The sequence below is a fragment of the Thalia democratica genome, chromosome 2 (assembly GCF_965202585.1).
Source record: "Thalia democratica chromosome 2, ktThaDemo2.hap1.1, whole genome shotgun sequence".
Lineage (NCBI taxonomy): Eukaryota > Metazoa > Chordata > Thaliacea > Salpida > Salpidae > Thalia > Thalia democratica.
The window spans coordinates 77,479,494-77,504,124 of NC_139166.1; the positions used below are offsets into that span (position 1 = coordinate 77,479,494).

Genomic DNA, 24,631 nt, shown 5'->3' on the forward strand with positions numbered 1-24,631 from the left:
AACTGAGTTGAGCATAAGCCGATGTAGAACTTCTTTTTAAGACAGTTAACTATTGCCTTGTAAATAATGTTTTCCGAACGGCAATTGCCCTCTTTCAAATCATATTTGCAGCCAACTAGCGCTGTACACGGATTTTCAAATAAAATTATTTAAAATCCTTTGACGGTGTGACTTAATTAGTCTACCTTTATTCGTCATGCATGAATATATAATTCGCATATTAAGTTTTTTAAATATCTTTGATATTGGGTTATTTTGTCAAATATTTTTTTACTAGATTTATAGATTCTCTGCCGATGTTTGTTTTGACTGAATGGGTTTTTTTTAATCAAATTATATTTGTTTTTTTTTTTGTTTTAGTTTTTTGCTTCCGTAGTTTCAAAATTAAGTTTATCATTGTAACAGCATTTTTTTATTATTAATTCGTAATCGTACTTTGTCATTAAAAATTTTTCTTCGTTAAGTGATCTTTCATTTAAAAGTTGATTAATTAAGTTTGGTATTTTTTTGCAATATTTTTCGGGCGGATAGAACATTTAATTTTATATATAATTTTTGTTTTTTGATTTTTACAAAGCATATAGGTTAAAATATAACACACCAATCTAGTCTACATATTTAAAAATATAAATTAACCATATAGAATCTGTTCAAAGAAAATATATAATATGAGTCTTATAGCGTTGCTTTTTTTCTATTATGTCTTAGCTTGATAGACTAACTAAACTTAATATTAAATCATTAGAATATAAGAAACTTTAATTTGACTTCATTACTTTTTTTAACTAGTTAACGGTGAAACTACAATTAACATACATTCAATTTTTGAACCTTATAGAATAAATTACTCATTGAAAAAAAAAAAAAAAACACGTACAAACATTATTTCAATAATGAGGCTTGGCATATTTTTTTTATCTGTCAGTTAAGATATAGAACAAACTTCCAAATGAATTAGTAATTTTCAAAGAATTTAAAGAATTTCGATTAAAGTTAAAGATATTTTATTTGAAATAAACTTTTGTTAGTAAGACTAATAAGTAATTTTTATTAATTGTTAATTTAATTTTAACATTTAAATTATAGTCTAATTTTATTAGCAGCACCTTTACTCTAATAATGATGAGCCCTTTTCAATGTGTTTAAGAATAATTTATCTGTCCTGATTATTATTTTTAATGTCGTTGGAGCGTTAGGGTTTTATTTTTGTTTTTAGCCAATGCATTTAAATATTTGATGTTAATCGTTCTACATCAAAGCGTAAATAAGTATAAATTTGTAGTTACAATGTTGCTTTTTATTTTAACCTATAAATTATGTACCAAGTTATGTTTTTGTCTTCGTTTAAACAAATAAACTATTTTTATTAATTATATTTTTCATTATGTGTCTTTCAGTTTAAGTGGTCTAGGTTTTGATGCCTAGGTCAATCATATGGACGATAAGCTTGTAAATGTATAGTAAAATATATAAAAAGACATAGTTGTTAATTAACATTTTAAAATTCAAATAACATGAAAAAAATTATTACTACTTAAAGTACTTTTTATCTTAGTTTCTAAATAAATAAATTTTTTTGTGTCGGGTATGAGTCTTTTATAAATTTATTTATTTTAGTTTCTTTGTTTTAGTTATATTTTCGTTAGTTTGTTTCTAACATTAAATTTTACTGTCTAAGATTTTAAATATTTAATTTTTTGCCTTTCATATAAATTTGCTATAAAATTTTAATTTTCAGTTTATTTTTATGTTACAGATTTGGTACTAACTAAAATCTTTTAATCGGCTTTCATGCAAAAGTGATGTTCCGTGCAAAAAAGTCATCGTGCCAAAAAATCGCTGTGCAAAAACGTCATCGTAAAAACGTGACGTTGTGCAAAAGTATCGTTAAGCAACAATGCTGCCGTAAAAAATTGCCATCGTGAAAAAATCTCGCCATTCAAAAAAGATGTCGTGCAAAAATGACCCTGCGTGCAAAAGTGACGACCGTGCAAAAGTGTCTACTTGTGCAAAAGTTACGCGGTGCAAAAATGACCCTCCGTGCAAAAGTGACCCTCCGTGCAAAAAAGTCACCGTGCAAAAATGTCCTTTTGTACTAAAAAAACGACCGTGCAAAAGTAACGCCGCGCCGCGCAAAAGTGTCCCCTGGTGCAAAAGCGGCCTTGCCTGCAAAATTGATGCCGTAAAAAAGTCTCCCTTCGTGCTAAAGTGACACTTGTGCAAAAGAGTCGCCGTGCAAAAGTGTCCCCTCGAGCAAAAGTGACCCGTTCCCATATAAATATATATTGTATTAACAACGTTGCTCTGGTCAAAAACCAACTTGATACTTTTTCACAAAAAAAAAAACTAATCTTTGTGAATATACGAATTACATAAACAATTTTTTTTATTTTTCGATAAATAATGTGTTGTAAAAGTTAAACAGAGAAGTTTTTTAAACATGTAAGTATCCTTAGCAACAGTTTTGTTCGGCAAATACTAAGCACGAAAAAGCTTTTTTCTTTTCAGTTGAAAGCACAGTCACTATTCAAATAAAAACGACGCTACATCAGCGACAGTGTTTGTATAAGAAAAACGTAATTAACTTTGTATGGAAACATTGATTTTATGTTGCAATTTCCACTTAGTTTTACACTTAAGAAAGTATTGGGTGGATATAGAACTTAAGTCTATGTTACTTACCTACTTAAAGATTATAAGTAAATGAATACTTTAACCGTTTTTGATTCTTTGTTATTAGTAAATATTTAGACATTTTGTTTTGTTTAGTGAACTTTAATGTTGTTAATATTCTTTAATTGTTTAAATTTGTGTTCATTTTTCCTAGTCAGTATACTTATAAACTTTTTTTAAGATAGAAATGAAATGAATAAAAACGTTTTTATTTTATTAAAAGTACAACATATCTCTAATAACTAGACTTATGAACTTAAACAGCTTATCACTTAAAATTTAGTTTATTTTGTTTATCATTGTTTTACAAAAATAATAAATCCATTTGGTTTTACAATGAAAAAGCAAAAAAAAAAGTTATTTTTAGTTGAATGCACTATCATTTAAAAAACAGATAACAAGTTATTTTAGTAACTGAAATAATAAACTTCTTTTGTAAGTCAGTTGTCTTTAATACAACATTACTACCATAAGTAAAACATTTTGACAATCTTTCATAAGTTAGTCCGCTTGTAATACTCAAACAGAAGATTGTTTGATTTTTTTTTCTTTGTTAGTTTTTTTTTTATTTTTCAAGCATCAAAAATAACTTTCTATTAAATGTTAAAAACATATCAAAAAAACTCAAATGATTTAAAATTCAAGTTCGATTTGTTTACCAGTTTCAAAATACAAATAAACTACCAAACAATGACATAGCACTAAAGCATGTTTTAAAGCTGAATGCACAATCACTATTCAAATAGAAACGATGCAACAGAGCTGTTTAAGTTATTGTTTGCTGTTTAAGAAAAAAGTATTTTGTATTGTATGAAAGCACTGCTTTTAAATTGCAGTTTTCAATAAGTTTTACACCTAAGAACTTAAGAGCATTTTATTATTTTAAACAGCGATTATAAGTTAATAGTTTGTAAATAGTAATGATGAAAGGAAGTTTTGGTTATCTTTTTTAATTGGTTCTTGATTTTTTAAGTTCGTATAGTTAACAAATAGTTTTGATGATAAAAAAATTTTTCTACAATGAGATTTTAAACTTTTAAACAAGCGCTTTATTTTTATCCCAATTTTATGCTGTAGAAACTTGATGAAAAAAAAATTATTTTATAGTTTTATAAGAAATACAAAATTTGAGTTTTTTTATTTTGAGTAGCTGATTTAAAAATATTTATTAGTTTATAGTGCTTAGTTTTTGTAACACTTTGAAAATAAAGACAAATATTTCAAAATTACTTAGTTTTCACTTTTTTAATTATACTAAAGTATAAACGCTAACTACTGTGTTTCAGTTGAAAAAACAGTGACAGTTTTTATAATTAATAAAATATTTCAAACTTTAGACTACGTTATTATTTTTGAATTTCGTCGCAATCTCAACTTATAAATGTAAACCTAATAAATTTAATTATCTTATCGTTTAATATTGTTATAGTACTAAATTTTTTTTAATCTTAACTATTGTTTTTAAACTACTTAATGTAAAAATGTGTAAAAATCGTTTTGAAAACTTTATTTTGCTTTTTGTAAATAATTGTAAATAATTAAGGTGTTTTTTTTTACCTTTTAGAGAACAAGCTGTATTTTTTTATTATATTTACATTTGCTACACTACATAAAACTATAAAGCACATTTGCATAAATAAGTTTTTATTTAATATTTTGTACACCATATACTTATGCAGTTTTATATATTTAATCTGGAACTATCTTTATAACTATTTAATTCTAATCTCTTTAGACATAGTTGAAGTTCAAAAAATAAACACGTAAATAAATGTTATTCAAAATAAAACTTCTTATATATATTAAAATATGGTAATTTTTGTTGTTATATTTTCATAAAATATTAGTAACGAGGTGCACATAGCGAAAATAAAAATAAATTATAATTATTACAATACTGGGTCCACATACTTTAATATGTTTAAGAGAAAGTTTTGATTAAATTAGGATTTTGTTTATCGACTACTTTTCTTTACTTATTGAAACTTTACCTGCAAGTAGTTTTATCCCAATTTAAGTTATTAAACTTAAAGTAGCTGGTTGCACTAAAAATCGTAATAAAAACAAGAAAACATCAAAACGTCCTATTTTGCAAAAACCTAGCAACATTATTTATATCGTTTGTCCAATATAAACAATTTTATTTTGTTTGTTTAATAGTCACTTACATCACATGCCATTTTTATGGCTTTTAGTGTTTAAATTAAATTGTTATTGTGGCAAAAGTTTGGTATATATATTTTTTGTTTGTGTTTGTAACTTATCAAGTCCATTTTTATTTACAAAGTCTATTCAGAAAAGGTTTCAGACACAACATACTTTTGCACAATGACAACTTACTGTTTATTTTTGGTAATTACGTATTAAATTTTTTTTAAGACACATTTGTATACACACTATTGGAAACTATACTTAAGAAGTTTTTGACTTAGAAAAAAAAGATACTAAAATAGAAATTCGGTATCTCAAATCTAATGTAAAGAGTGTTTAGTTTTTTAATGCTACAATGTTTTTTTAAACAATTTACTTTAACTAGAAATCTTAATCGATTACACTAATAACTAGATTCTGAAAGATATTTCTATAACTTTTTGCTTATTTTTATCTTTAAACTTTGTTTCTAAACTGGTGATACATCGGATCCTGATTTAAAAATCCGATCAAATCAGATCATAGTTTGATATTTTTAGAGAAAAAGGTTGTATAGATAATTTTATAATTGTTTATATAAGCAATTTATAACAGATTTGTCAAAAATGAAATATAAAATTATTTTCATTTTCTTCTGCGCCCAGCTTCTTTGTTCAATTTCGGCGAACTTGTACTTTCAAGATGGGGGAATTCCTTCGACTGATGAGGAATCTCCTCAGGAGTGCAGGATCAGGAAAGTCGTCGATTGCGGTTTGGAGAACTTCCCTTCTTCAGGAGTGGTACAGAGCAGGGGAATTCCGGGAAAGCGCGGGAAACAAGGAGATATTGGAGAGAAGGGAGAGAAGGGGGAAGAAGGAACTGTTGGAATAAAAGGTTTATAAAAATAATATTCTCTTTATTTATTTATGGTTGTAGATCATTTTTAATAGTTCCAAAATAAAAAGCTTTATAATTTAATAACAAATAATTTAAAAATAACAATTTTATGACTTAAAGTACTAATTAAACGTTAAATACTAAAAAAATAGGAGGCTTAAAATTTTAAATCATTTTTATTCGTTCTTATTAATTGGTTTAAAACCAGAAATATTTTGTTGCTATCTAATAATAACATAAAAAATAACCCAAGTGCTGATTAAAAGTATTTATGTTGTCTGTAAATGGTATTTTATGCTCTAAGTTACAACTTTTAGAATAAATTTTTTTTATGGATATTTTATTTTATAGAAGGTGTTAGAGTAACGAAAAAAGAAAGGGTTAGTTATCAAAAAAGTTGTTACTTATATTTATAGATAATAATATTTATGTAAAAAAACTTTATATACTCTTCCATCGTATGTTAGTATCAACTTTGAAAATTGATTAAAGCCTTCAGCATTTTTTATTTTTTGTATATCCTTTTAAAATTTTTACTACAAAATAAGTAACTACTTTAATTAAAATTTAAAACCTAGATTTAAAATTAATATTTTGCATGACTTTTTTTAACTCTTAGTAGTAGTGAACAAAATAAATTAAAACATTTCAAACTCTGGTTTTAGTATTAGTCCTGTTGGTTTGGCAAACTTGTTAATTAACGACTTACAGTTGTTTTAATTTAATTCGTATTCCTTTTATACGTTAGTAACTAATTTATTTGTTTAGATTATATTGTAACTTAATTTGCTTTAGACTTTCGCATAATTAAATAAAGAATTATTGTTTAGTTTTAATAGTATAAGTAAATAAACATGATTTAATTAACTTATTTGATTATGTTTATTACAAAAATTTTGCAAATATAATTTAAAAACAAATATTAAATACCACAGGTAACAAGGGCGACCCAGGAACTAGTTTTAATGAAAGCAGAATTCATCACGTGGAAAAAGAAAATAGAAAATTGAAGAAAGAAGTTCGTCGTTTGGAAAACTTCACTCAAGAACTTCAAGGAAAATACGAAAACTTGGAGACAGAGAATACAAACTTGAAGAACCTAGCGTACAAGTTTATGGGAGGTATTTAATTAATTACTTTAAAAGCTATATCTACTAAAAAATGCAAAGTTTTAGAATTAAAAATATTTTGGATTTTATTTTTATAACTAAAACTAAAAAAGTAATAAAAAATTGGTACTAAAGTATGATTTATTATCATTTGATATGCACAATTGAATACAAAACGTAAATTATCAATAATCTTTAAAAAGTTATATATATTTTGATTACTGATGGTAAGAAGAATAAAATATTTTTCTAAGGTTACTCGTTACACTACCAAAAAATAAAAAGTTTTGAAATTTAAAAACTATCTTTGATTTTATTTTAACATCTAAAAATGAATAAAATATTTACTTTATATGTTCTATTTATTTATTAATGTTTTGTATTTCAAAATTATTTTAAAAAAATTCTCAGGCAAACCGTGTCTCGTCGACTTCGCAGCGCCAACTAACGGAAGTTTGAGCGAGCCAACAGGAAGCGTCGTACCTAACGGTAGTGACGTCATAATAACTTGTAGTGATAATTTCGTAGTAAAAGGAGAAAGTAAATTCAGTTGCGATGATGGGAATTTCCCGATATCAAAACAAGAACCAACAGAATGCGTTTTTAAAGGTTTGTATAAGTTTTTAAACAACAAATAAAAATAAGATAACTCAGTATATGTGTATTATACTTTTATAATTTGTAATACACGTTGTCGAAAGATTATATAAATATTGATTATAAAAGAAATAACTATTATATTTTTAGCTGAGATTTTTCATGAGTATTGATATAAAGCATCTAAGTAGATTTTTGTAATCAATAACTAATTTATTACGAATAAAAATAATCAAGGTATGTTTATATGTAAACATCAACCATTTAAGGCAATATTTAAAAAATTACATTCTGTGTACTAACGTAAACTTATTATTTTTTTCTACTTATTTTAGCTCTTGACTGTCAAGTTTACAAGGAATCATCCAATTCAAACGGAGTTTACTCAGTTACTCCATTCAGCGATCAAACAATCGTCAAGCAAGTTTACTGTGATTTGAACACTGATGAGTTTGGCTGGATTGTTAGTTGTTTTATTTATATTGTTTTTCTTTAAGTTTTGTTTATATTTGAAATAGTTTCACTATATATAAAATAGTAATTGTAAAGCATAGTATAGCATATACGGTCTAAAGTTATATCATTTAAACAAAACATTACTAAGTTGTAATATATTTAAATTGTTCTTTGATTATTTTCACAAACCGTTCACTAGGCATTATATATAAACTTAATACTTTTAAATTTGACTATGTTTGTTAAACAATGAACTTACAAGTTTTAATGTTGTATACATTTGTCAAAAAAGTGTTTTTACAAAAAATAGTACTGTTTTAAGCTTGAGTACAAAACCAATAGGTTTAAAAAATATGTCTGTTAGATTTTTTACACTGTTTAGTTGGTTGCATTTTGCCATTTACATTTACAGAGTTATTAAGTATAAAACCCTTGTTAATAGTTGTTTAATTTTAAGTAAAGTGTTAATGATGGTCTGATTTTTAATTGGAAACATATTACCGTTACATTATTTGTGACTTACAATATACATGTATAGAAAAACTACTTAAGCTTTTTTTTACTCAATTTTTTTCTTAATCACCCCCTTACCAAGTAATTAACTTAAATTAACTTTAATTTAGTTTAAACTGTAAAGATGTATTCATTAAAATACTCCGAAGAATTTTAAAAGTTGAAATTTTAACTGTAAACAACAAGTAAAGAGAAACGTATATATTAACTTAAAAATGGTCCATTCGGAGCAACTGAATGTTAAGTCTATTTCCTATTCTTTGTTTAAGATTGCTCTGTAAGCGGAGATCGCGCTAAACTAAACTTAAATAGTAAAGTTTTGAATATATCTCATATAATAAGTTCCTGTAAATTTTATCAAAACTATTTTTCAATGTAGCCCAAAAGTATAGCAATTGAAATTTTCAAGCTAAAAAACACTCTAAAAAACAAAAGTTTTCAGACTTCAATTTCAAACTTTTTTTTTTTAAATGTTTTTAGAATTTTTAAACAAAATAATGTTAAACTAAAAGTCGAAATTAAAATAATTAGACTTTTTATTTAATCCTTTTTTGTGTCATCATAGCTCGTCCAAGTTAGTTGTTTAGTATGTGCAAAAATTAAAGTTTTGATTATTAAAAAGAACTTTTTATATTATAATCAATTAAAAAAAAGAAGTTCTATAGGTTATTTTCAAAAAAAACGTTGGTAAAACTGTTTAAAAAAGTCAAGAAATACTTTTTTTAAATTACTTAATGATATTTTATAAACTTTACTAAAACGTACTAAGTCTAAGATTTTAAAATTATTTAAATTTCTACATAACTTATATTAATGAAAATTTGTTTATTTTATACTAAAATTGGATACTATTTTGATTCACATTGAGTAGTTTAGATAAAATCAAACTTATATATCTTACCTATATTAGCAATGCACAGATGTCGTTAATAATAATATAAGCATTTTCAATTGATAACTTTAAACAAATTAGTAAAAAGTTACCTTTTATGAAAAATCACTTTCAAAATATAAAAAATGTTTGCATCACGATCAAATATTAGTTTTAAATCTCATTTAGATGATAGCTAGTACTCCAAAAAAGTGATGAAACTTTCTTTTTGTTTCAATCATATAAACTAAACACAGTTTACTTAAAAACTTCGCACAATCAAATCTATTAACTCTTGTTTTTTTAGTATTATTTATTATTTTCTCAAACTATTTTATTTTCTTTATATTTCTTTTTAGAAGGGCACAGGCCTCAAAAGGACAAGTCAAAACCCTGATTTGATTTAAACAAGGTGAGCCAAATTCCCAAAGTGAGCCAAATGACTCTCTTGGAGCCATTACAGAATTTTAGTGGCTATAAGCTGCAAAGGGGCTTATAAGGGGGCAGTGATTAGTGAAGGGGTCACAATGGGCTATGTGGCCATAACTTAAAACTTACACGTGATATTCTAAAGGAAAATAAAAAAAAAAGTTTGGGTGTAATTAAAGAAATTTTCATGATAAATCTTGTCGCAAGGGTCTTAGCTTTCTTTATTTCTTTAAAGTGGCCTTATGAAAAAAATTGAAAACTCTGGTTGAAACGTTTGTTTTATATTAATATTTACTCTTAAATCGGTCTATGTAAAAATATCTTTACAAAATGTTTTAATATTATCTAGCGTTGTTCTGTTGAGTTGTTTTCATGCCTAAATATATTCAAGACAAAAAGAGTACTTTATATATTAATTAAAAGTTAACACTAACATAGTCAATTATTTAACAGTAACGATTCGTTTATGTTAATAATTTCAAAGGTCATTATGAGAAGATTTGATGGATCAGTGAGCTTCGGAAGAACATGGGAGGATTATTCATCTGGTTTCGGCACCACTCAAAATGAACACTGGATGGGTTAAGACATTATATAGTTATTTATTTGATTTTATTCAAGCACATTTAATTGTTGCGTAGTTTAATTTATACATCTTTTTGTAATAAGTATTGCGCATTCAAAATAAACACTTTACGTGTTAACTTTTTGTTTTATAATTATTTCGTTTGATTTTTTAAAGAACAAAAGTTTTTTTAAAAAGAGTTTGATTATTTACTAGGTGATTATCAAAGTATTTAATAGTTTGAACCAGGCACGTAGCTTGGTACCTTACTGCAAATCTACAGAAATGTATACTTATGTGCGAAAAAATTTGCCTTTATTCCAGTTTGAAAAGGCTTAATTTTTAGTGTTCATTTATACTTAGTTACGCACTCCTGAAGGATAATTTTGACTCATATGTACTTTTTAGCATTTTTAGTGTACATTTAGCGCGTTAAATACTTAATTTGTCAAAAAGCTGCATTGCAAAATTGATTCTAGCTTTTATTTCAAATATCAGAATCATATAATTTAATGTTACAAAAATTTGCATAAATTAATTTTGTTTATATTGACTGCATTAAATGTTTGATTTTGAAAAATATATAAATGTTTTTAAGTTAAATTGTGATTTTCTTTACTTGTTTAGCAACAAATAAAAGTTAATAGGGATGTGGAGCAAAATAAACTGCCTTGTATACATTTATCACTCATACTTCAGCAATCAATTTTTGAAGTATAAACATAAATGCATATTTTCATATTAAATTCATTAACATTAGACATAGTTTAAAATGCGATCTTCCGCTAGGACGTTATCACGGTCATTTCAGATATTTTGTTTTTGCAGATTCGTAACTCTTTTGAGCTAGCTACGTCTCTGGTTTGAACTAAAAACATAGTTTTTTTATTAGTTTTAAATGCAAGTTTGCTAACAGGCCTTAGGGACCTGTACAATATACTGAAGAGCCGAAACTTCATTCTCAGGATAGATATGGAACGCTTCAATGGAGACAAATCGTACGCCCAATACGAGTAAAGTGTTTATATTTTAAATAGTCTTATTAATACAGACATTTTTTTGTAGTATTTCTTGCCTATTTTAATTATAATAAAAATTCTGAAACTGATCGTAATAACGCTAAATGTGAGTAAATTGTTGATAATTTTAATTGTTTTACGTATTTAGTTAATTTTATAGTATTGAAAATCCCATTCAGAATAAAGAAGTTTAGGATAATTGTTTGCTTACATGAATCATTAAATTAACAGACACTCGAAATCATTGTTATTTGAAAATTAATTGAATTTTTTTTATTATTACTTAAGTCATATTAGAAAATTTAGTAGGATTATGTTTTGCCTACATTCTGTCTTTATTAACAAACTGTTGTAAAAAATTTACTAAATCAATTACTTATTAAAAGGACATTTTATACTGGGTCAGAGAATGAAAAGTTTCCAATTTATTATGGAGGATATTCTGGCACTGCAGGTTAACTATTAATTAAAATTATTTTGAATTATAAAATATTAAATTCGTTTTAAATTTTGTTTCAAGAAAATAAACAAATTGTGTAGAAACTTTACAAAACTAATCAAAAACTTAATCAAAATTTTTGTATTCATAATTTTTAATATCTGTGTAAAACGTTTTAAGAAGTCAATCTTAAGTATCAAAAATTCTAAACTTAACTTAAAACATCAGTCAAGTTATTTTCAACTTTACAGGAGACGGGTTCGGATCGCACAACATTATGCAACAAGGTCAGAAGTTTACGACCGTCGACTCCGATAACGATGAGTGGCCAGGAGGAAACTGCGCGCATAGTCAGGGGGGTGATGGTGGTTGGTGGTATCATGCCTGCTACTTAAACTCTCTGACAGGTAGATTTTTTGTGTACAAATTATTAAATTCTACTATTTAATATTTGCTTCATTGCAATTGGTTTTTTACAATAAAACATAAATGGTTTTTAAACTATTTAACAAAATATCTCATCAAACTCACTGTTTTTTTTGTTTCAGGTAAATACGAAAAACCTGGCTCATTTGGTCGTCTAAGTGGGTTGAGCTGGTATCCTGTGACTGGTAGTAATGAATCATTGAAAAAAGTTCAGATGAAAATTAAAAGAAAGAATTGATTTTCATTTTTTCTTCTCTTATTATACTTCAGTTTAACGCTTTATGTCAAAAACTTTGTAAATAAACAATTGCATTATAAAACTGTTTGTCTTTCATGTAGATAGATATAAATATAAAGTACTAGTAGCATATTTGTTGTTTATTAAACAGTAAAAAGGCTTTCAAAAAGTTTGGTGTACAAAAGAACCTTTCTAAACTTACTTCGAAAAAGTAATCTTAAAAAATAATCTAAAAAATAACCAGATAGAAAATGCTGCAATCTAGGCTAAACCACTGTTATTGTAACCAAAAAAATTTAATTTTTGAACAAAAAAATCTTCTAATTAAATGACAAATACTATTAACTACTTAAACAAAAGTTATTTGCACCTTAAGGTCCATCTTAGTCTCATTTTTGGATTTAATTTTTCTATTAAGTGATTAAAAAAACAACAATAACAAAACAAAGCAGTTCTTGATTACAAAGTTAAGTACAAGTTTATACTTATTCAAACATTCTAACATCAATTTCAACAACAAGTTTTGAAACAAAGCAGGATAATTTAAAAGAAGAAAAAGGTTTATAATCTATAATTTTTTTTTAATTTTGTAAAGTTTATTTAAATACCTTGTTAGTTATGGACAAGTCAGTTTTTTTTTACTCCATAAGGTAATGTATAAAATTTGAATTAATGTTTTTTTTTTAAATAACTAAGAAGAACTAGTATAATTAGTTTTCAAGCAGCTTATCATGCCCCATTAAAAAACTATATACACACGTAACACTTTAGGGTACTAAGCAAAGCTATAAATTAAAAAAATCGAAAGCAAAAAGCTCGAAAAAAAAAAAATTTCATAATAAACGAAGACAGCTTTGTTACGAAGAAGTACAATAATTAAGATGCTTTTTAATAGTTGAATGACTATGTTTAAAGGTACTATACGTAAAAGTAAACTTTCTGTTTAATTTAAAAATTTAATACATTCTTTTAAATATTTGAAAGAGCTTTTTAGTTTGTTGAGAGGTAATAACTGATCAATAATTTAAAACATGTATATTACAGACTGATGTAACTTTAAGATAAACTGAAGTAGTAAATAAAGTATAGTCTTAGAAACACTTTTTCAATGTAGATTAGTTTAAAATTTATAACAAAGTGTATAGCTTTTGCATTTATTTCTAACATGTTTGTTTAGTGTTTTTAAAAATGTCATAACATTTTTAGCCCCTATAAAAAGTATTATTTTTAAGAATAAATGGAGGAAAGTAAGTTTTTATTTTTTTATTGTTCATTGAACAACAAAAAAAGCGCTCAAAATATTTGGTTCTAGGACTTGGAGGAAGAAAGATACCTTAGAATTATTGAGGCGCACACCACCTTTTAACATTTTAACATCTGGTTATGGACTTATGACTGTTTAGTTTAAATAAACTTTTTAAAGTATCAACATTTAATAACTTGTGGTATCAAATTAATTCTTTTACAAAAAATAGTTTTCAATTGTGTAATTTGAAGCCTTATCATTGTTTTATAACTTTTTAAATTCTTTGTTTTCTTTTTTTTTTAATTTTTTGTAGTCAATCAATATGATAAGTTTTTATTATTAAAAGTTATTAAACAACATATTGGCTATTAAATAATATAGCTAAGCTACTTGTGATAATACTTTTTTTGTACAGAAAATAATCTGACATTTTGGATCTTTGTATTAATAATTAGTCATTAAAGATGTAGTATTAGTTAAAAAAAAATTTAAATAGTAAAAGTATACAGACTGAATTGACTGAAAAAGTTTTAACAAATAGTTTGCCATACACAGATAAATAAAATGTTAAAATATAATTTAGGTATTAAAGTTTAGCAGAATTAATTTTAAGTATTTTTACTGGTCAAAAAACTTGAGTTTTTTTATTTTAGTACCATTTTTTTTTAATTATGCTTAAATTTAAACTTAATTTTATTTTCAATTTTAAATTTAGATTCTCTTTGATTAAGATTTTATTCTGCTGATGATTTCGTTTGATTTATTTTAAACGAGTGAAACGTTGTTTGGTTGAGAAATTAAAAAAATAAAATTAACTATAAATTTTATAATATTAAAAGTTTTTATTAATACAAAAATAAATGTTAGACTAAGTACCCTATTTCTTAAATATTTTTATTTTATTTCGATAAAAAAGAAAAGTCGTATTTCAAATTAACTAAGTTTTCTGAGTAAATGTTTTTTTGTAAATTACTCAATTTATATTTACTATATAACAACCTCCTTTTTTTAACTTTATTATTGTGAGTTGAAACTTGTTAGTCATAACAGTTACGTGTAAAACTTTTGAATTTAAATTATCAGTAGTCTATTCTTCATTAAATCTATAAATTTGTTTTTAAATTTATTCATGATAAAATAACTATGTATAATTTATATGAAAATAAAAAGTTCTAACCTTAATTTGCTTTTATTTTAATCTAATCAGTACACACTCTGTATTACACTAGTAACTCAGTCTTGTTGAATGTAAACGTAAAAAAAAAGTTAAACTAAAAAAAATCAATAAAATATAAAACAAAAAATAATTTTACACTTTTGTTTCTTGAATTTGCTAAGTAAAAAATATATAAGTAATTAAAAAAGAAATGATAAAAAGGACAGTAATACAAATTTTTAAATATAGCTTAAAAAGAGACTTATTTAATTGACGTGTAAAAAAAACTATATTTAAAAAAGCTATTGATAAAAATTTCAGACACATAGTTATCCTATTTTTTGGCTTTTTTATTGTTATAATTAATTCAACTTAGTTCTTTAAGTTTTTTTGATTACCGTGTTTAGGATTGCATAATATTAAAGACGAACTAAAATTCTATAGCCGTGACAAAACTAGTAAAAAAGGGAAAATGCGAAGTTGTTTTGCACAAGTTGATTTTGAGCTAGTATACATCGCGCACTAAAGGTTTTCGCTTGGATTATCATTACTAGTTCTAATCCTAACCTATGAATATGCTCTAGCTAACTAAAAAACGATATTTCTTAAAAGTCATTGTATATTAGTTTCAGTTTATTGATTTTTTTCATTAAGTAGAAATGTAAATTATACGGGCTAGCGGTAATTTTAAATATACGTACTTACAAAAATATAATTTTATTGTTGCTTATATTAAGACTGAACTGACTAGATAATTTCATGTTATTTTTCACAATATCATGAATAGACTAATTGAAAAGCTTTTTTTGGTTTAACTTTAGAAAAGTAGTACGGGTTGCGAAAATCTATGTAAAAAGTTCGGCTTTTAACGTACAAAAATAACTGTATTGTCTAGCCCATAGACTAGAATAGTTACCAAACTCTAATATGTAGCATTGAGAAAAGAACAAAAATAATAGTGTATTTAGAAATAAAAACGTTATTTATATTCCAAACAGTACAGAATAATCACAAAATTATAAATTTTCGTAGCATGAAAAAAAAAACAAGTTTTTAAAATAATTTAGTTAGCATACATTTATTGATTCGATAAATAACCTAACATTTAGTTTTTATTAAGAAATTTTTTGTTACAAATTTAAGTAATTAGTTTTATAATTTAAATACAAAATTAATTTAAAACTATAAATGACATTTATTTTTTGTTAACCCGACCAGGAACCGGCCGAATTAGTTTTTGATATCAGTATACTACCTAATTCAAACAATAAGAAAAAGTGTTTCATTGTTTATAACCGTAATACTATTTTCCATTTTTCCTAGCTAATCACTTAGTTGTTGAGTTTTTAGTGAATTTAGATAGTTATTGTTTTTCGAACAACAAGTTATTAAGCTCTTAAGTAAAAAAAATTATCGTAGTTGTTTATCATAGCTGCTATAGGTATATGCAATGAGTATTTTTTAAGCAAAACATGTGTCAACAAAATTAATTTCGGAGACAAAGTTAATATTAAATTTATTTATTTACACAAAGGCAACGACGTTTCACCCCTAAGGGATCTTCAGGCCTGCAAAATAAAATAAAAATAAGACGATGGATAAGTAAAAATATATTATAATGCAAGACGTTATAAACAAATTCAAATTAAGTTAAAGTAAAAATCACAATATTAATATAGTATATTTACTAAAAAATTAAATTTAATTTTTACAATTTAATTATTTAATAATAAATCTATATTGATGTTATGATTTATATTATAATTCAATTTGAATTTGATTATACTGTCTTGCATTAATATATAATGCATTTTTAATTTCTTAATAATTTAATAATAATTAAAAATGTTATCATATAATTAAAAATAAAATTTATAACGAAGCACACTTTTTTTTATATGTTTCGAGTACAAACAACAGTTAAAAAACTGTTAACTTATGTTATACATAGCTTTTTTTATAAGAAAATGACAAAGCAATTTTTTTTTGAATATATTTATTATGTAAGTAAAACTTTTGTGAAAAAAAGAATATTTCTATGCAAACTACTGTGTACAAGGGCGCATCGTAAAAACCTCTGATGTATATGATACTAGATTAGAAAAATATTTAGACTTTTCTATTATATTTTACTAATTAATCACATTTAAATCTTATACTTTATTTAAACACTTTTTATTTATAGTTTGTTAGATTTATAAAATAAACTTAGTCAAGTCATCTTCATAACAAGTTAATAGTATTTTTTAAATATTTGTACCTTAAAAGCAGACTTTTTTAACTTTCAAAGTAAGTGTTTTGGGTTAATCTACATCTAGGATTTTAAAAAATTAAAAAACTAATTATTTAAGCAAATCTATATCTTCATTAGCATTAAAAAAATTTTGTAATATAAAAACTAATCAAACCAAGTATCACAATTGTATTTTAAAAATTGTAAACTTGCCTATTGCAACTGTTAGTTTAAAAACAAAATCTATATTTAAATTACCACACAAAAAAAAATTTAATATGATAAAAAAAATTAAACTTTACTGTAACAATGGGAAAAATAACTATGACAAAACTTTTTAAAGTTAGGTTTTTAGTTATCTTTCTAAAATTTCATTTAAAAAGTGTTTGTAATCTACCAATAAAATAAAAACTGTTTCTTATAAATGAAAGTATTAACTATTTAAAAAATTTACCAACTTACTTCAAAGATAAAGAGATTTTAAAATAAATACTGAAAACGATATAATAAACACTACTACTATCTTTAGCAATAAACTACTTTCTTTTTTTTTAAATAAGTTTTATATTACTAACCTATAAGCAGTTTAGTTTTAACTAATATATTTTAATTTAATTTTTTTAAATAGTGTTTAACCAACTTAAAAGAAGATTTTAAATACTTATATTATTAAAAAGGTTTGACTTCCTAATAAGGTATTTTTGTTACAAGCTTTAAACTTTTAATTTATATAAGCTTTGCAAAAATGAGAACTTAGTTTGACAGACTAAACATCAAAACTTAAATAAAATTAAAATCTGAATACCGATAAAGGCAAAATGCGTAAAGAAACGAGAGATCGTAAAGATACGAGAGGTACCAAGTATACTTACTATAATGAATGTTTTTTGATATTGCTTCTAGTTAAAGGTAGACTGGGCACTTTTCCACTTTTAACAATTTGTTTATTTTATTTATAAATGTGAACACAAATGATAATCTATACATATAAAAAAAGGATTTAAGTTTATTTAAAGTAATAATATCAGCTAATATCACAAGCTGGAAGCAGCCATGTGACTTCGGTATAATTGCTGCGCTTAAAAAGCGATACAAGTAAGTTTTTCTAAAAAAATTTTAGACTTTCATCAACTTGATAATACAGCTTAAAGTGAACTGAAGCAAAGAGGAATGTCACAATTAAGAGGGCGAGCTGGAGTATATTTTGAGCCTGCTACCCTTCTTGATGCTGCTAATATAGTCTGTGATGCATGGAAGCTCATCTCTGAGAAAATTGTGAGAATTTTTTTTATATAAAACCTGATTTAAAGATGAACCTAGTGACTGAAGTAGAAGAACTACTTTTGTTTGATGGGCTGATAAAAGGTTTTTCAAAAATTAACATTGATTTAGAGAAAAAAAGATATAAACAGTTTTGTTACAATTGACAATGAAACAACTGAAGAATACTCAGAAAGTATTTAGAAGAAGTTGAAGCGGCAAACAGTGAAGTTGATTCAACAAACATGCCTGGAACTTCAAAGGATCATCTTGAAACAGAAGAATAATATTTTTCAGAGCAAGAGGAAGAATTTAAATTCGTTGGTTTTAAACCAATGTTAATGAAGACCATCAGTTTTAACGCGCAGTTGTGTTCTTCTAAAGCTGTAACTGGTGCTGGTGAGCATTACGAAGAATTGAATGCAACGTGCAAAAAGTTCAACGCTTGCTGTGCAAAGCAAGTGTTATAAACTAAAAATAAAACGTCAAATGAAAATTAGTGATATGTTTACTAAAAAAAAAATTGAGAATTGTGTGAAGTGTAAGCTCTATATTTATTAAGTATCACTGCTACATTTTGCTAGAAAGTTTCATTAGATTTCCTTTTTAGATGTTTATTCATTTATAGGGCGAGAGTGCTGTATTATTCATTTGTGTTTTAAACTCTAATTATTTCATTATACTTTAATTATTTAACACAGTCATACTTCTTTCAGAATTTTAATCTAATCTATTATTGTTAACAAAATTTCTGATATACTGAGGTATAACTAAATGTTTATCAATTAGTCAAGGTGCATAAGTTTACAAAGTATAAAGGTATATAGGTGAGTTAGCATTTAAAAATATATTTTAAATTAAAAATATACAATAAACCTAATTTGCGCAGTATAAAAAAAAATTAAAATTTTATTATTTGAATTTTTTAGAATTCTGAAATGCGTAACTAAACGAGAGTGCGTAATGTCACAAGTTCGTAAAGATGCGAGAGGTTACTGTACTTGTATATATTTTTAGACCTATATTGTACATCAAGTCTTAATTTAAGATAGGGTTTTCATTGTAATTACAATTCAAAACTGGTGTTAAAACTAGTAGAATATTATTTTTAAACAAGAGTTATATTTCAGGCGGGTAAGGGTCACTTTTGCACAAAAACAGGGTCAAGGTTCAGGGTCAGAGTTAGTGTTTGGGTTTGTGTTAAGATTGGTAAGAATTTAAGTAAGAATTTGTTTTTGAGTCAGCGTTTATGTTTGAGTTAGGAATTGTGTTTTAGTTAGAACTTTGGTTTGAATTAGTTTATGAGTTTGAAAAAAGATTTGGATTAGGGTCAGGATTTAGTTTTATGTTAGGAATTAGGTTTAGGTTAGGATTTTTCTTAGGGTCAGGCTCAGGATCAATACATGCAAAAGAGACGACGAATAAATTTTAACTCTTGCAAAAGTATCTTTGGGCAAAAGTGGCGCTTTGTTTAAAAGTGACACTAACACATTTAAAGCACTACGGTTAAATTTTTATTTTCTTATTAAATGTTAATGCAATAAAGCTGGTTTTCCATGTAATTAAAAAGATATTTTTAACGTCGGCTAAAATCATATAAAGTTTAAAAAATATAATTGTAAAACTAAAAGATTTCAAACTAAATAAACTATCCACAAAATTTTATAATTTTCTTTCTTAATCTGATTAAGTTGTTATGTTTTAGAACTTATAGTCTAAACGTTAATGTATTTCTGATGATAACACTTCCTATATTAAAGCAGACTCTATAATAAGTATTGAAAATTATTAATCATAATTATCTTCTACTTAAAATGTGTATTTCTTTGTTTACATTTAGTAGTATATCGTAAATCATAGTTTCTACTAAACTTATATTAAAAATGTTGACTTCAAGCTATTAACATAACTTGAACAAGTCGTTTAACTTCATAGGTATCTGTGGTGTGCAAATCGATAACCGAAAAATTAATTATGCACCAGAGTTCCTAAGACCAAACATTTTAATTTTTTATTTTGCGAAGCAATAAACTATAATATATAGACATAAAATTTGAGACAAAGATGATAGTTATTTAATCAATTTATATATTTTGATTTTTATGAAAAAAATACTAATCGCGTTAAAAAATTAACGGTACAAATTAACATTTTAAAGTAGCTAGCACAGGTTATTAGTTCTATACCAAGAAATTGCAACAAAATAATTCAATCATTTTCTAGTTTTATTATTTAAACATTTATAAAGCATGCTTTTTTTTTTCAAAAACAACACAATTTAGTTGTTTACTGAGTAATATTTGTTTTTAATTGAAAAGTAAAAAAAAAAGTAAAAATATAACAAATATAACCTTAATTCATTTACAACATTAAACAAATATTATTTTAAAATAGTACACTAATTGTAAATTCAATGTAAAGGAAAATCATGCGAAAATAGAAGATTTATCACTAACAGAAAAAATAATTATGTAGCAGAGCGTTTTACTATGTTTTAAAAACTAAACATGGCATTGAACTGATGTTGTTATCTATAAATCTAATTTTACAGTCTAAACCTACAAGTGTGAGTCACTAAAACAATATTTTAGAGTTAAACCTGAATATTAGTTTAAATTGCTAAAACATTAGTGCTGTATTGTTTTCTTTATTTAAACTTTAAACCAAATAAATGTTAGGTTCTAAAGTATCAAAAACATTGTCGAATTCTGATAGTTGTGTAAGTGTATGTTTAAAACATTGACACTTATTTGTTTTCGAACGTTTTTTTTTCAGTTAGTTAGTTAGAAACTAATTAAACACTTTATAATGCGATAAGTGTCTAAATTATTTCAATTTAACAAAAATTAAATCAAAAATCAAAAGTTAAGGTTACTATGGATGTAAGTGTCTAAAACGTTGTTTCATTTATTTGATAAGAAAATCTTCTTACATGTCTTTCCACCACTTTAATTATTTCATACCCCATCTTTCTGCCTTTTCGTCTTCTGTTTTGGAACCAAGTCTAAATGAACATTACCGAACATTAGTTGTTTTAAAAAGTAAGCTTTGGTTTTTGATTAAAATAGTAGATTAATTTTTGTTTTAGTACTTATTTTTCATAAAAAAGTTTACTTGTTTAGCAAGAAAATTATTTTTTGTTAGTAAATAATAGTAAGTAAGCTTAGAAGCAAAAATAACTCAGATATGTGCTTAAATTAGTGATATTTTAAGTGTGTTTAATTCTTTATAAGTGTTTATTAAAAAAAAAAGCAACTTAACAATCAACTTAACTGGTAGTTCTACATCAGTCAGTCTAGCTTTATGCAAAGCTACAACTGTATATAGTTATTTTTAACTATTAACCGATTGAACTTCAATATTTATCGTTAGCTCTACTCCAGACAGTTTAGTACGACGCGAGAGTTCTGCAAGCTGATCAATCAGGGGATACCAAGTGATATTCTTAAAGTAGTCTTCCAATATGTCGGTTTGGTCGAAATTCAACATTGTACGTTTTATTATAAATTAAAAATGTTTAGACAATGTAGAGGTTACAGTCTACTTTGTAAACTTTGTATAATACTTTGTATAATATTTTATTGTAGGTAGCAATTAAAAAGTTGTACCTTATTTATATAATTAAAAGTTTTTAAGTTTTCTTTAAGCCCTGACTCAAATCGCAACTCTAGTTTTTTTTATGCCGATAACTTTCAATTTTTAAAATAAGCATTTAAAAGGGTTAAAGGGTTAGCTACTATAAGCTCAAATTAAAAAAAACTGACAAGCAAAATGCTTTTTGATATTTTTAAGTACATCATACTTTTTCTAAATGATTTTTAAATCTAACTGTATTTAGATAATATTTCAAGGTTATAATATTGAATTACAGCCTACTAATATAATTAAAATTTTATAACCTCCAAAGCAATTTATAGTGTTTTGTTTTTATAATAATTACTCATATGGTTATAATAGTCTTTCAAGGCTGTTTACTATATAAAAAATAAAAATAAAAAAGACAAGTAATCAATTTTAATACGACAATAACAAAAATGTTCCAATTACTAAGTTATTTATAGTAAAAAAATATTATGATCGAAAAAAATTTAAACATACACTAATTAACAAGTATACATTATTAAACATGCTATAATTTAAAATCAAAATTAAAAGTTTTGAATAACAATATGAAAATAATCCATAAAACTTATTGAAAATAAAAAGTGTATATGTAGTTTTTCGACTAATATTTCAATATTTTTACTATTTATTCTTTTAAAAAAAGATGAATTTCTTCAACATAAAAAAGAGTAAGTTTATATATTATTTTTTTGTTTTCATTCAAGAACAAATTTCTGCTATACTTACAAAATTTGTTTACACGATGAAATTTAATATAAACACGATTTTATTTTGAAGAAGAAACGTTTAACATTTTATATTTTTACTAAAATAATTTTGTAGTGTATTAAAAAAATAAGTTGTTTTTTTTTCAACACCAAGACATTGAAGGGTACATTGCGTAAGATTTGATCACTCTGTCTACGGCTTTGCTGATTTCAATTCTGTTTTTTTTTCGTCTCTTCTGCGTCGGTTTTAGACCACGTCATAAATTTATAACATATTTTAATTTGATAACGAATATGTTTATATTCAGCCTTTGCAAAAAAAAATTAAGTAATTGTTTGTAAAAAGCTGTAAAATATGCTTGATTAAAAATTTTTTCCAACTTATTTTTATTCAATTTTAACAATTTGTACTTTTCTTGATTTAAAGTGAAAATAGTTTTATATTTTGACAGTTTATAAATATGTGTAAAGAGTGTTCTATTAACACAAGAGGTCTCAACATTTTTTTTTGGATACATTACTAGTAATAGTTTTAACTTAAAAAAGACAAGTTTTTGAATACATAGTTTGTTCTCGTATCATTAAAGTTATTGAAATTTAGATAAGTTACATAAGTTTATTTTTTTAACGGAGACAAATCTTATGACCAATACGAGTAAATTGTTTATATTTTAAATAATCTTACATCGAATTATAGCTTTTTTATTAACTAATTAATAATACAAAGATTTTTTTTAGTATTGCTTGCGTATTTTAAATAGAATAAAAATTTTGAATCTGATGGTAATTACAACTAATATGAGTAAATTGTTGATAATTTTCTTTGTTTTACGTCGAACGGTAACTTTTTAGTTAATTAAAATGTATTGAAAAGTCCCGTTCACAACAAAAACGTTTAGGATAATTTTTTGCTTACATGAATTGTTTAAATCAACAGACGCTTGAAATCATTGTATTTTGAAAATTAATTGTATTTTTTTATTATTACTTAAATCATATTAGAAAATTTAGTAGGATTATGTCCTGCCTACATTCTGTTTTTATTATAAAATTTTTGTAACAAATCTACTAAATCAATTACTTATTAAAAGGATATTTTACATTGGGTCAGAGAATGAAAAGTTTCCAATTTATTATGGAGGATGTTCTGGCACTGCAGGTAAGCTATTATTTAAATTTTCTTGGATTATAACATATTAAATTCGTTTTAAGAAAATACACAAGTTTCTTAGAAACTTAGGAAAACTAATTAAAAATCTTAATCAATAATTTTGGGTTCATAATTTTTAATATCTGTTTAAAACGTTTTAAGAAGTATTTCTAGGCATCAAAAAATTCTAAACATATAATAAAAAATAAGTCAAGTTATTTTCAACTTAACAGGAGACGGGTTCGGATACGGTGGCCACATGCGACAAGGTCAGAAGTTCACCACCATCGACTCCGATAACGATGAGTGGCCAGGAACAAACTGCGCGTTGCATAGTCAGGGTGCAAATGGAGGCTGGTGGTATCGTGACTGTTCCTACAACTCTCTGACAGGTATATATCTTTTGTAAAGTTAATTAAAATTGACTTTTACAGTTTTGTTGATTACTTGGTGCAAGTTTAGTCATAAAACATAAAATGTTTCAAAAATAATAATAAAAGATCAAATCGTACTCACTGTTTTTTCTTTTGTTTTAGGTAAATATGAAAAACCTGGCTCGTTTAGTGGTTCTAGCGGGATGACCTGGTTTCCTGTGGTTTGTTTGGGGGAATCATTGAAAAAAGTTCAGATGAAAATTTAAAGTAAAAATTAATTTATTTTCTTCTCTAATTTTCTTCTGTTTTAACACTTTATGTCGAGATATTTGTAAATAAACGGCTGCATCATACAACTGTTTGTCATTAATGGTTTCCATAAATTGATTACGTCATTTAAAGTAAACATTCCATAACTAAACTGGTTACATGACTATTCAAATTCTGACAACTCAAATTCCGACAATTCAAATTCGGACAACTCAAATACGACAATTCAAATTCGGACAACTCAAGTTC

At 25.1% G+C, this 24,631-nt stretch overlaps 1 protein-coding gene across 1 annotated transcript; it reads left to right on the forward strand.

Annotated features, from left to right (window-relative positions):
• Positions 1–18,307: 18,307 nt before the first annotated feature.
• LOC145828969 (fibrinogen-like protein A) lies at positions 18,308–24,378 on the forward strand. The gene is made up of 5 exons (XM_082936714.1): positions 18,308–18,362; positions 18,555–18,720; positions 23,680–23,747; positions 23,972–24,130; positions 24,275–24,378. The coding sequence occupies exons 1-5, from the start codon at positions 18,308–18,310 to the stop codon at positions 24,376–24,378; spliced, it is 552 nt and encodes a 183-aa protein (XP_082792840.1).
• The last annotated feature ends 253 nt before the right edge of the window (positions 24,379–24,631 follow it).

Excerpts from the sequence above, each read along its gene's own strand:
- LOC145828969 (XM_082936714.1), top strand. The coding sequence starts at position 18,308 with ATGAACCTAGTGACTGAAGTAGAAGAACTACTTTTGTTTGATGGGCTG. Across the intron at positions 23,748-23,971 it reads AGGATGTTCTGGCACTGCAG|GAGACGGGTTCGGATACGGT; the intron begins GTAAGCTATTAT and ends TCAACTTAACAG. Across the intron at positions 24,131-24,274 it reads TTCCTACAACTCTCTGACAG|GTAAATATGAAAAACCTGGC; the intron begins GTATATATCTTT and ends CTTTTGTTTTAG.